The sequence below is a fragment of the Coturnix japonica genome, unplaced genomic scaffold (genome assembly GCF_054131305.1).
Source record: "Coturnix japonica strain WE unplaced genomic scaffold, WE-NBRP24 Scf065, whole genome shotgun sequence".
NCBI lineage: Eukaryota > Metazoa > Chordata > Aves > Galliformes > Phasianidae > Coturnix > Coturnix japonica.
This window is the reverse complement of record NW_028188968.1, coordinates 861,001-873,775: the sequence shown is the minus strand read 5'-3', so window position 1 is coordinate 873,775 and position 12,775 is coordinate 861,001. Positions and strand designations below refer to the sequence as shown.

General features: G+C 43.0%; 2 protein-coding genes across 3 annotated transcripts; both read left to right on the top strand.

The window, feature by feature from the left end:
* Window positions 1–4,544: 4,544 nt before the first annotated feature.
* On the top strand, window positions 4,545–8,064 carry LOC146751685 (obscurin-like protein 1). Of its 2 annotated transcripts, XR_014941269.1 has the most exons (3): window positions 4,545–4,692; window positions 6,539–6,710; window positions 7,803–8,064. XR_014941269.1 is itself a non-coding variant. In XM_085533874.1 (2 exons), the coding sequence occupies exons 1-2, from the start codon at window positions 4,575–4,577 to the stop codon at window positions 7,976–7,978; spliced, it is 294 nt and encodes a 97-aa protein (XP_085390000.1). In that variant the 5' UTR covers window positions 4,545–4,574; the 3' UTR covers window positions 7,979–8,064. The 2 variants fall into 2 exon arrangements, 1 of the variants encoding a protein (XP_085390000.1); XM_085533874.1 differs by lacking the exon at window positions 6,539–6,710.
* Window positions 8,065–9,398: 1,334 nt separating this feature from the next.
* Window positions 9,399–11,581, top strand: LOC146751684 (obscurin-like protein 1). The gene is made up of 3 exons (XM_085533872.1): window positions 9,399–9,499; window positions 10,335–10,603; window positions 11,247–11,581. Exons 2-3 carry the CDS (start codon window positions 10,405–10,407, stop codon window positions 11,579–11,581), a joined length of 534 nt encoding a protein of 177 aa, XP_085389998.1. The 5' UTR covers window positions 9,399–9,499; window positions 10,335–10,404.
* The last annotated feature ends 1,194 nt before the right edge of the window (window positions 11,582–12,775 follow it).

The following is a 12,775-nucleotide window of genomic DNA, read 5'->3' as shown; positions in this document are numbered from 1 at the left end:
ATCAAATGTAGAGTGTGTCAACTGCATTCTTGCATTGGCTTGCTGCCCTGCTCCCTCGCCTTCAGTGGACTGCAGTGCTGGTGGTAGAGCTGTGGTGTGAATCCTGGGATTGCACGTACTGCAACGGTCAGCAGCACAGGAACTTGAGCTGAACTTACCCTCCTGGGCAGCTGCTGCCACTCAGAATTCAGACAGCATGCAGAGGAGAAAGTCATGAAGGAAGGGAAAGGGATGGCAGCAGAAGGCTTCACAGAGTTACAGCGGGGAGGAAGGAGATAGGGGACAGGTCATGGAAGGGTTTGCCATGACTGCTGGGGAGCAGGAGCCTTCCCGGTCACCTGAGCTGGGTATGCCTGGATATGCTTGCATGAATGATCTGAATGAGTGGTCTTCCATGTCTCCACTGCAAATAAAAGGCAATGTCAATCCCCCTCACACCTGCTAGTCCTGCATTCATGCTTGGAGCCTCTGTCTTGGTATCAGCATCAGGTCTGTGGGATCTTTCCTGGGACCCAAACAAGCATAGGAAGCTTATTCAAAATTGAGCTGTAATTAGAAGCTGGCTAGCACTAGAGAAGTCCATGATGTAAGTGCGTCAGAAATATTCTGCACTTCTACAGCCTTTTGTAGGGCAAACCATGGAATAGAAATGGAAGCCCATTTATTTAGGGTTTATCTGTTCTCCCACTCCTCAAATAGGAACTAGCATGAACGCTCTCAGCAACCAGTTGTTGGTAAAAGGAGAACCAGATAAAACAGTCATTAAAGTAATCAATAAAAGATTCAATGTATCAATCGTTCCCACTTAGCAAAGTGATTAACTGAATCACCTTAACTGAAGTGTGTATGCCTAACTAATTACACTTGCTATCTCTCTGATGCTAACTCCATTTGTTGACACAAAGGGTAAGGTGGGCTTTAAACACTTTCTTCTATATGTGTTAGGTATTAAGAGGAGATGACCTCAGCCAGTTCTCTGAAGAATCAGGGGTTGCTGAGAGTACAAAACCATGCTTTATGCATAAAACTGAGCTACAAAATCTAATGTAGGCCAAATATTCACCATATTAAGGGCTATATCATTACCAAAGGGTAGAGTCAAAAGATGGTTTCTGCTCTTAAATTTCTATGGTTTCCTGATTTTGAGGTCTTCATAATTGAGCTGTACTTGGCTGATATCCAGTGCAGAGTGGAGCAATATCAAAAAGACAGACAGATGAAGATCTGTCATTGTCTTCATTAGAAGAAATCTGAAAATTAGGAGTCCAAGCTGATAGTAAAGACTACCCAGAGGGATGGGATGACCATAGGGACTGTGCTGAGGATGCATTATAATGTGTGATAAACACTGTGAAGCAGAGTTGCTCCAGGAAATGGTCCAATACAACATAGAAGCAACTTTTAATGTCTTCTAGTCACAAGTTGCTCATATCTAATGTATATTTTACCCAATGTTTTCCAGTTCAATTCCAGAAGCAGAGGATGCCTTTATCAACAAGCAGAAGGTGCAGAAGGAGGTGAAGGCTGCACCAACAGAAAATGCCACGCTGAGCTGCGAGGTGGCCCAGGAGAAGACGGAGGTGAAGTGGTACAAGGAGGGGAAACTGATCACCTCGAGCAAGAAGTTCAAGGTGGAGTCAGAGGGCAAACAGCGTCGGCTGGTGGTGAGCCAGGTGGAGAAGAAAGATGCAGGGGAGTACAGCTGCGAGGCTGCTGGCCAGAAACTCACCTTCAAGATTCATGTCACAGATGAGAGAAATTGTTTCGACTGTATTGAACCCCCCAACAAAGAAGGAGGGGAAAGTTAAGTGGTTTGACACATTTAACCCCAGCATTCAGTGATGTAGACGGTGCTTAAATTCTGTTTAATTTGTGTACATTCCTGTTTGCCTTCTGAAGCTATGAACACAGAGGACTTGGGTAGCCTCAGCTTAAGACAGGCTGGAAATAATTTGGGAATTTCCCTGGGGATCTCAAGTAGATGCAATGATAGCAAAATGAGAAGTCAATAATTACAGGGGAAATTAAAGAATATTAAAGATATCTTCAGGGCACAAGCACACCCCTGCAAATGCTTCTTCCTAAATAGTCTCAGAGACAGCATTTGGTCACAGTGCTAGAAGGCGGCATTGGTGGTTTCTATTAAATTAAAGAAACCTGCAACTAAAAAGGTTTTCCCATATTGTCTTTTGTTTTCTTCTCTATAGCAGGTACAAAAGAAATGCTTAAAAATAGAAAGGCTTCAAGCTGGTGCTTTTCATTCCAAAATGGAGGAAGACAGGCGTTCTATTTATGAAGAGAGTCTGATAAGAAAGTGGAAAAAGGCTTTTTACCAGGGTCTGTAGCAACATAAGAAGGGGCAATGGTTTCAAAAGTGAAGAGGGTAGACTCAGTTTGGACATGAGAAAAGTTCTTTATGATGAGGGTGGTGATACACTGGAACAGATTGTCCAGTGCAGGTTGTGGGTGACTCATCATTGTAGTGTCCAAGGGCAGGCTGGATGGGGACCCTGGGCAGCCTCATTTAGTGAATGATGTCCCTGACCACGGCAAGAGGTTGGACTGGATGATCTTTAAAGCTTCCTTCTATACCCAAACCGTTCTATGATTCCATAGGGGAAACCATTTTATTACTGCCTCTGAAAACTCAGGAGATATTAGAATTATTTTCAGAAATAAGTAGGTGAGAAAAATACATTTCCTCACTATGACTTAATCACAAACAGAATTTAACCTTGACCCCTCACCTGGCTTTTGCTGGCAAAGCAACTTACAACTGTCAGCTTGTTTGGACAATTTAATGCCTGTCCCCTTGTATGAAACAGACTTTTCAATGACTGCGTATGCTGGTGTGCTGCTGGACAGTGGGGAAAGGGGTGTTTTTTAATTTTTGAAGATTTTGGAACATGATACTGGTGGAAATGAAAACAAGTTTAGGGCTATCTAAGCTGTTTTGGTCTGGCAGGGAGGAAGTTCTTCACTGGCAATTGATATAGTTCAGATGTTGGCATTCAGTTCATAGCACTGTCAGGAAATGTGAGTGGGAAAGCTGTCCTCAACGGTACAGTCCAAAGACTAATTTGGGCATTTGGGGAAGGCTGTGTAGAAAAGATTCATGTCTTAAATGTGCCCATTTGCCTTCAATTCCAGAAGCAGAAGATGCTTTTATCAACAAGGAGAAGGTGCAGAAGGAGGTGAAGGCTGCACCAACAGAAAATGCCACGCTGAGCTGCGAGGTGGCCCAGGAGAAGATGGAGGTGAAGTGGTACAAGGAGGGGAAACTGATCACCTCGAGCAAGAAGTTCAAGGTGGAGTCAGAGGGCAAACAGCGTCGGCTGGTGGTGAGCCAGGTGGAGAAGAAAGATGCAGGGGAGTACAGCTGCGAGGCTGCTGGCCAGAAACTCACCTTCAAGATTCGTGTCACAGGTAAGACAGGTGTTGTATGAAATACAGCAGAGAACAGTAAAGTAAAATCTAGTTTCTATTATACAGTGATCCAGTTGCAGTAGTCTGTGCTGAGGTTTTTCCCCTATACTTGATTGCCTGGGTTTGTAGCAAGTATTTGGATTTAGTATGGCACAAAGACCTGTTTCAGTCTGTCTGTAGAATAATAATTACTGATATATGTACAGTGGAAGCAATATTCAAGATATTATTCAAATCTCTCCAGTGCCTGAGATCCCAAACTGTAATTCTTGTTCACCGAAACATTTGACTAAGATAAGTATATGCAGTGAGGCTGGAGTGCATGTTCTACGTGCAGCCTTTCGTGGCAGGAGAAGCAGGAACTTCTCCTAGTAGTACACTGACTTTTTACTATGCCTTTATATTGGAGGCTGCATCTGGATAGGTGAGTCTGCTACTCACAGTAAGAGACCTGGTAGAGCTGACTATTGCCAGAGCTCAAAGTAAGATAGATATCTGCAAATCACACACAAAGAAGAAAGGACTGCGTTGGTGAGCATATTTCCTTTGTGCCTTTGACAGTCACAGTTGTGGCAATGGTAGAGGCCATGAGGAGTCTGTTCAGGAAGCCAGGAGTACTGTTCTGGGTCATGAAAAGGCAGCCAGTGGTTTGACTATCACATGTTTATGTGTTTTGATGTTTCACAGTGGGTCTTAAGCAAAAGGAACTCAGGTTTTGGTTGCCTGCAGGTCAGATGTTCTTTTGGGTTAAATATGTTTGCATAGTGACTTGCAACCATGGGACTGGTGTTCAAGGACCCTCTTGGTTCCTTCAGTTCCTAGGTTCTTTCTTGCCTAGATTTGACACTTTGTTTCAACAGAAGAGCTGATATTCTCTATGAAGGCTATTAGTTTGGGCACAAGTGGTAACCTAAACCTGTTCCAACCTGTACATACAAACCTGCAAGATGGTCTCATTTCAGTCCTTCTGTTTTTCTTTTCTTCCCTCAGAGCCAAAACCTGTGTTTATAAACCAGGAGCAGGTGCAGAAAGAGGTGAGTGCTGCCCTGGCAGCAAGTGCCTCCCTCAGCTGTGAAGTAGCACAGGATCCAACTGGAGTAAAATGGTTCAAGGATGGAAGACTGCTTGCCTCCTCCAGAAAGTTCAGAATGGAATCTGTGGGCAAAACACGGCGTCTGGTTGTGGAGCAGCTGGAGAAGAAAGATGCTGGAGAATACATCTGCCATGCTGCTGGCCAGAAGATGACCTTCGAGCTGGAAACAACTGGTGAGCATTCAGAAATTCTCAGCCAGGATTTTGTAGCCTTGTTGTGAACTGGGTTTTAGGGTGAAATCTGAGTTTTCTTTGCACCTGACAGTGTGAGAATTTGCTCTGGCCCTTTGTGTACCTCCCTGGTGCTCAGTTGTTCCTTCCCTTACTTGGGGATAACGTCATTTATTCAAGGTGATGTCCAAACGGGCTTGTTAACAGTCCTCTGCAGTGCATTAAGCTCTCATATGTCAGCCAGAATATATGCGTGTTCTATAGCCATTCCTACATGTTGAAAACACTGCACTGTGCTTAAGCTTCAGCATATGTTCCAGTAAGTACAGTTCCATTAATTCTAGGGAATTGGGTGAATTAAGCATTGATCTGAAGGCTGCCTTTGCCCAGTGCAGAGATGGAAGGACTAATGTAGATTTGACTTGATATTTTCCCTTCTAGGATGGGAAGGAGCTCTGTCAAAGTAAAAAAGTGTGCATTACTTCCCAGGGAAATAAGAGAAGTCTCATTATTCACAGGCGGTGAACTCTCATTTTCTCTCTCAGTCTGCAACCAGGCTGGGTTGCTGTTTCAGTACTGGCTGTTTTATGCAGGAACTCTGCTCCTGAGGTTAATCCAAGTTGTATCCAGGCCCTTCAGAAGGAAAGGGAAATAGCAGCACAGAAATATGGTCTGATTCTGACATAAATAAGTGCAGACCTAGAGAGTTAAAAGGGATTGTGTGATGTTCAAGGGACTTTGAAGCAAAGATGTCCCCTAGGTAAGATTTGTGGCTGACATTCCCCATACATTGTGGGCACACAAGCTAAGGAGAGACTAGTGATGAGCATGCAGAGAAGCCAATGGTTCAGACAGGTTTGTAGTGACACGACATTGTAGAGTTCTGTCTAGTTCTCCTTGGCATAGTTTGGAAAATAAAGATGAGGAGATTGGTGGTAACCAATATGGCTTCCTCAAGGTCAAGCCATGCCTGACAAACTTGGTGGCCTTTCATGATGGAGTAACAGCATCAGTGGATAATGGGAGAGCAACTGACATCATCTACTTGGACTTGTGCAGAGCATTTGATCCCGTCCTGCATGACATCCTGGTCACCAAACTGGAGAAAAATGGTTTTGATGGATGGACCAGTTGCAGGATAGGGAACTGTCTGGATGGTCACACTCAGAGAGCAGCAGTCAATAGCTCAGTGTCCAGGTGGAGGGTGGTGTTGGGACCAGTGTTATTTAATATTTTTGTAGGCAACATGGAGAGTGGAATCAAATGCAGCCTCAGCAAGTTTGCAGATGACACCAAGCTGAGCGGTGCTGTTGATGTGCTAGAGGGAAGGGATGCTACTCAGAGGGACCTGGACAGGCTGGAGAGGTGGGCCCTTGGCAGCCTCATGAACTTGAGTGTGGCCAAGTACAAGGCCCTGCACCTGGGTCAGGGCAATCCCAAGCACAGGCACAGGCTTAGAGGAGAATGATTTGAGAGAAGCCTTGACCCTGAGGAGAAGAGTTGGTGTGGAGGGAGGTGTCCCTGCCTATAGCAGGGGGACTGGAACAAAATGACCTTAAAGATTCAGTCAGTTCTATTGTTTTTCTATAATTAATTTTGCTTGAAAGGTTTTAGAATAAATGAGATTCTGGTTTCCATGAAAACTGTTTGCAGGGAGCTCCATTGTAGCTAGTAAGTCTATCTTTAAGTTCAAGGGCAATAATGCATTGACTGTGTTGAAGAGAGAAATGACTCAGGAATGGATGATGGTTTAGAATAAAACATAATCCTACTTATTTTCCAAGCAAATATGTGTAAGGAAAAGATGCTGCACTCAGTTCTGGAAATACCCTGACAAATATATCTCTAGTATTTCACAGCTGGAGATATCAAGATTGTTAAACCACTGGAAGATGTGGAAGTGAATGAATATGGGAGTGCATCTTTTGTCTGTGAGATTTCACACGATGAGGTTCAGACCCAGTGGTACAAAGATGACAACAAGCTGAAGGCTGATGACAACATCAGAATGCGGCAAGATGGTAGGGTGTAAGAGGGAGATCTTTCTCCTGAGTGGGGGGTGGGTTGGAGATGAAGCAGAAAGGACATCTGAAATGAAGTGAAGAAGGTTCAGAAGGGAGTTCCCCTTTTTTTTTGGGACTGAGGTTAGGGTGGAACAAGTGGCATGGACCAGCTAACATCATTTGCAAGAATGTCAAAAAAGTTGAACGCCACCAGGACCTTTGACAGAAATAAAAACTCCTACCTACCTACCTTTCTGCCCACAAAATATCCAGCTAGTCTTTTGGGTTTTACTTTTGCTAAGTAGAACAGATTATTTTCTTACGAGTTTGATTTTCTACTTTTAAACTTCAGATTTGTGTTTGAACGTTGAGGGATAAAAAACATAGCTTGACTTTTTCTTCATTTTCTCTGTCTGTTTGAAAAGAACACAGGGTTTTGGTTTTGTTTTGTTTTTTTAATATATGCAATATTAGGGTATATATATGATGTTAAGTGTGATAAAGAAAAGGGAGACATTTGAGTTAGCACACTACTCAAGAGTTCAGTCCCCAGCTTTGCCACTGTTACCATTATAAGGGCAAGAACATCCTGGAAAATGAATTTCTCCTAAGTAGAGTCATTACATTTGAGCTACAGAGACCTTTACTAGGTGAAAACTTGTTGTTCAGAGCTAAGTTGCTGTATTTAACCAAAGTAATTATCAATGTCTGTGTTTCATTGAACCTCTTTTCCATTTCGTAATGCGAGGAGTTTGATATTGGGATGGGAAGGTCATGGTTTGATTTGGATGTTGGACTGGGAATCAGAAGATCTGGACTCTCTTCAGGTTGTCAGTCTTATTGTCTGACTTCTTAACAACATTCCTTTCTTTAGAATATTATTTAATGATGTTTTAAGGCATTTTGAGCTGATAGGTGTAGTGTTCATGTGACTTCTTAACAACATTCCTTTCTTCATATTATTTTTTAATGATGTTTTAAAGGCATTTTGAGCTGATAGGTGTAGTGTTCATGTGCAGTTATGCTGATGTGAGTAAGTAGGGTGATAATGTAAGGGTTTTTTACATTCCTTCTACATCTCTGCTTTCTCTTGTTCCATCCTTCTTAAAGAGCAATCCATTAGTCTAATAAAGGAGCTGTGTGATGAGGATGTGACTGAGCCTGAAAAAGCCAAGTTTGAATGCGAGATATCCATTCCTTCTGTGAAACCTCCCAAGTGGTATCTACGTGGGGAAGTCTTACAGGCTGGCAGAAACTTGATTATGCAGCAAGAAGGCACCATCTGACCATACCGAAAACCACCACTGATATGACAAGCACCATTCAGTTCTCAATTGGCAAATCAAAATCCACAGCCAATCTGCTTGTCAGAGGTAACATATCCTGGCTTGGTTTATATCATGAAGATGAAGAATTAATTAACGTACAGCCTTCCTTCACTGGGGTCTTTGAAATATTGTGTGTGTGTCTGGAGGGTCTGCTCCATTTCCAGTTCAAAGTCGTTGGACACTAAATGAGACAGCTGCATCTCAGTAAAAGATCTGTTTGAATAGCTGTGATGTGCTTACTATTCAGATCTGCAGAGCTGAGGTTTTGTCCTTGGCTATACCAAAGAAGTCAAATCAGGTGAAATTAATTGTATTTCTGAACTAGACAAGGTTAAGTTTGGTAGCACCTAAATTTGATGCAGTTTGTCATTGATTTCACCTGAAAGAAACTTCCAGGTTTTTTATCTGCTGTTGTCCCCAGCGTAAGAGTCTCCATTCACACCCTAAAGTACTTGTTATATTTTCAACTCACTCTTATTTGAATAAAAGCCTCAACTGGGAGCAATTTAATAAGCACAGAACAAGAGCTGGACCTTGCATTTGGTAGATAATATACAGTATTACTTTATAGAAATGTAGTCAATGGCATTCCCTATAGACAATCGTTTGTTTTATCTTTGGAGTGGTTCAAAAAACCATTGTGAACTTGACATTATTAGGAATGGAATACACGCAAGAGACTTTCCTCTTCTTCCAATTGTCCTCATCCTTTCTTCTCTTCCACCCCTGCTTTGCAGATTACCATATACAAATCACCAGGAAGTTGGAGGACAAGACAGCTTTGGAATGTCATTCTGTCATCCTGTCCTGTGACTTCAGGCCTTCTCCAAAGGTTGTGAAATGGTTCAAGGGCCACACACTCATCAAGCCCTCTGAGAAGTACAAGATCAAGAGGAATAAGCATTCAGCAGAGCTCAAGATTCTGAAGCTGAAGCCCGATGATGCTGGTGTGTACAAGTGCAAGGCAGGAATTGCAGAGACTGAGGCCACGCTGACAGCTGAAGATATGAGCAGGGAGGGTGGCCTCTTCCATGTCCTATTTCACCTCAGACTTCTCGTCTTGAGGTTGATTTCTGCCGTTCTCTCCTGCTAACTTTATAAATGTATAGTCTTCACTGAGAAGATTACACAAAGATCATCTAGTCCAACCATTCTACCACATCCCAGTATGATTTATAGTAACAGTGGTAACAGTTCACCTTGTTTCCCCACAGCCTGCAATGTAGAAGTAACGAAGCACCTGCAGGATGTGGAAATTGAAGAAGAAAGCTCTGCTGTCTTCTCCTGCGAGCTGTCTTATGATGACGAGGACGTGGAATGGTTCCTGAATGGCAACCTCCTTTACACCAACAATTACAGTGACATCAAGAACACTGGCAATTGCTGCACAATGACAATGAAGCAGGTTAAGCCTGAGGATGCTGGCACAGTGACAGTGAAGTCAGACAGGGTGTCAGAAAGCGCACCTGAAGGTGATAGGTGGGTCTGATCACACCCCTCCTGGATGTAAGAGATGCTAAGGAGCTCCAGTTCATTCTATTGTGCAGCAGTCCTGCTTCTAAAGCTCACCTCTCTGGGGCTCAGATAGCCACCAAAGTCATGATGGGCTTTCTTCCAGTGATTTATGGAATTAAGGATTTATGACTGCAGGGAGAGATCATTCAGTGTGTGTTTTGCCTCTGGGATGACTAATGACCAGGCTGTGAGCAACCTGATCTAGCTGTGAATGTCCCTTTTTATTGCAGGGGAGCTGGGCTAGATGGCCTTTAAGGGTCTCTTCCAATTCTAAGGATACTGTGATTCTAATCTGCTCTCCCCTGCAATTAAGCTCTTTTACTCTATGCGCTCAGAGTTTGAAGGATTTCCTCTTTCTCCTTACTTTTGCATTTGGTGGAAGTTTTTTCCCCAGTATAAAAATCTGATGTGTGAAATAGAAGACAGATAAGAGTAGTCAATAATACAGGAAAATCAAAAGTGTTCCTCTTAATCCTGTGGCCTGCTGTATGAGCTCTGCTCCATGTGAGGGCAATGCCAGCTCTCCAGCTTTAGAAGAGCTGCATCCCAATTACTTCATATGATATCAGTCCCACCCAAAGCAATGCAGGCTGTCCCTCCTGTTCCCTGTATTCTCCTACTGATTAGTTCAGAATTCCATAAAGCGTATTCAGTCAACAGACATGAAACCGCTTTAGGTTCTATCTTGGTGTCGTCAGTAGTGGTGAAGATTTATTTATCCCTCTTTAAAAATCTGAAAGCAACTGGAAATGTCTGATCTTCTGTATCATGTTGTTCTGTTTTGCCTGTTTAATTGCAGAGAACCCTGCTGTCTTCATGAAGTCCTTGGATGATGTTTTTGGTGAGGAGCGGGGTGTGATTAAATTGGAATGCGAAGTCTCTATAAAGAGAAGGTCAAACCAGTGTGGAAAAAGGACGGTGTTGTGCTCCCTTCTGGCAACAAGTATGAACTGGTACAGTCTGGGAAGACCCTATGTCCCCTTATCCATGACCTCGAGATGTCAGATGCAGGTTTCTATACCTGTGATATTGGCACTGATGTTGCCAAGTCAAAGGTCGGCATTCAGGGTAAGTACTGTGGAAAGTAAAGGAGTGCTGAAAGCACATTCAGTGTGGTCACTATGTCTTACACCTATTCCCCCTTGAGCCTTAATAGTTTCTACAATAGAAGTGTATTACTGCAATTTAGTGCAGTGATGTCTGGAAAATTCCCATTGCTTTTGATGTAAATGTATCTCATTTTGCCATGGAAATCACCAAACACATCAAGAATGTCCTGGAAATATTTCCTTTCTAAACATCCCTAAAATGGAGAAATGGTTTGAACACCAGTAGGGGTAGGATGGTAACAAATGAGCTAATAGAAACAGTTAATTTCTTGTCATAGGCAAAACCCTTTTTCTCACGCAGCATCTTAGAGTTGTCCTCTCTGTTAGGTTTTTCCCTCTGTAGCTCATTGAATCTTCATTCTGCTCCATGGACTGAGCTGCTCGCCTTGTAGTTCTTCCAGAGCAAAGACAAGAGATTCACGTCTCTTTTTTTTATAGCTTTCTGGTAATTCTGAGTGGAGAATGTCTTAGAGAATACATCAGTAAGGAACACAGCCATGTTCTGCAAATCCTGAGTTAAAACACCAGTACTGCTACTCACATATGTCACAAATGCCTTTTCTCCATATAAACCTCATACTAACCTATCTCTTATCTTCCAGAGCTGAATATTGGCATTACCAAACGGCTGAAAAACACTGAAATCCAGGAGGGAGAAGATTGTACTTTTGAATGCATTCTCTCCCATGAAAGCATTGATGAGTTCAACTGGACACTGACTGGAAGCAGAGTGGAAAGTGGTGGGCGATTTAAAGCTTCTAACGTGAGTCGGAAATATACTCTCATTATCAAAAGTGTGACTCCTACTGACACTGAGGAAGTCGTTTTTACTGCCCGTGGTCTAACCTCCAAAGCCTCTCTGTCTGTGAAAGGTAATGAGATGGGAGAGATTCTGGGGTCTGATTCCTTCAACTGTCTTCTGATAAGATTGTCGTGAGAGCTAACTCATAATATGGTTAAAGTGAATAGCAACCTTCTACTTGAACCTTGAAGCACTGAGAATTTCTCTTAAAAATAAGTAAAAGGAGGAAACATTTTACACAAATGTGAGAACTACCCAAAGCACTGGGGTAGTGTTGGCAATGGTCATCTCACTACAGCTTGTTCCATTAACAGTAAATCAGGAATGATCTGTTGAGGGAACTGAGGGAGCAAAAATCCTCTAAGTATAAGCTGAAGGGATGGCCTTCACATCATCTAGCTGTACAACAAATTCCTATCTAGAACATGTGCATCTGAGAGCATCATCTGAGGCTCCCAGTGTGATGAGTGGAGAGAAGAGAGAGGCAGTTTTCAGACATGGTTCATCATCCTCAATTGGGTAGATTTAAGAGAAAATAAATGCTGCCTGGAATTCTATTGTCTGTACTTTGCAGATTACTGCTGGCTGTAGGATGGCCTCTGTTGCAAGTGCCTCTCTAACTTATCTCCAGCATGTAGATGCGTGTATTTTGAGAGAGGCATCCTACCCTAAGTGTATGTTACTCAAAAAGCAATGTTTTCTTCCAGGAAAACCTACTGAGGTTTCAAAACAGCTGGAGGATAAGACAGCAGCAGCAGGGCAGGACATCAGCCTGAGCTGTGAGCTGTCAAAACCGGATTTGAACATCAGGTGGTACAAGGATGGCAAAGCAATCAGAAAAAGCCAGAAGTACGACTTGCAGCAGGAGGGAAGTGTGGCCATTCTGATCATCCATGACTCTACTGCCAAGGACAGTGGGGAGTACCCCTGTGAGACAGAGGACTCCATAACAAAAGCCAGGGTCACTGTGCAAGGTGAGTTGAAAAGCACACTGGGGATGGCATGTAGAGAAGTCGAGGTAAATATCTGCAGCCTGTGGGTGATGTTTTTCTCTTCTGTTTCCTTGAGCAGGATCAATTCTTAGTTTTCAGAAAATATGATGGATTAAAATCTTTTCCTTAAAATAATCTGGAAACTGAATGATTCTCCAGTGTGATGTGGATCTGGGCAGCCTGGTCTGGTGGTTGGTGACCCCTTGGAGGGGGTTTGAAACTAGATGATCTTTGAGGTCCTTTTCTACTCAGGCCACTCTATGATTCTGTGATCATTCTATGATTCTATGATCTTGGGTGTTAGTGAGCCAAGAAAAGATGGCAATCTGAATTAGTC

What these genes read in the sequence shown, in the direction of transcription:
- LOC146751685 (XM_085533874.1), top strand. Translation starts at nt 4,575, where the DNA reads ATGGAATCTGTGGGCAAAACACGGCGTCTGGTTGTGGAGCAGCTGGAG. An exon ending in CTTCGAGCTGGAAACAACTG is followed by an intron (nt 4,693 to 7,802) that starts GTGAGCATTCAG and finishes TCCTTCTTAAAG; the next exon opens with AGCAATCCATTAGTCTAATA.
- LOC146751684 (XM_085533872.1), top strand. Translation starts at nt 10,405, where the DNA reads ATGCGAAGTCTCTATAAAGAGAAGGTCAAACCAGTGTGGAAAAAGGAC. An exon ending in GTCAAAGGTCGGCATTCAGG is followed by an intron (nt 10,604 to 11,246) that starts GTAAGTACTGTG and finishes CTTATCTTCCAG; the next exon opens with AGCTGAATATTGGCATTACC.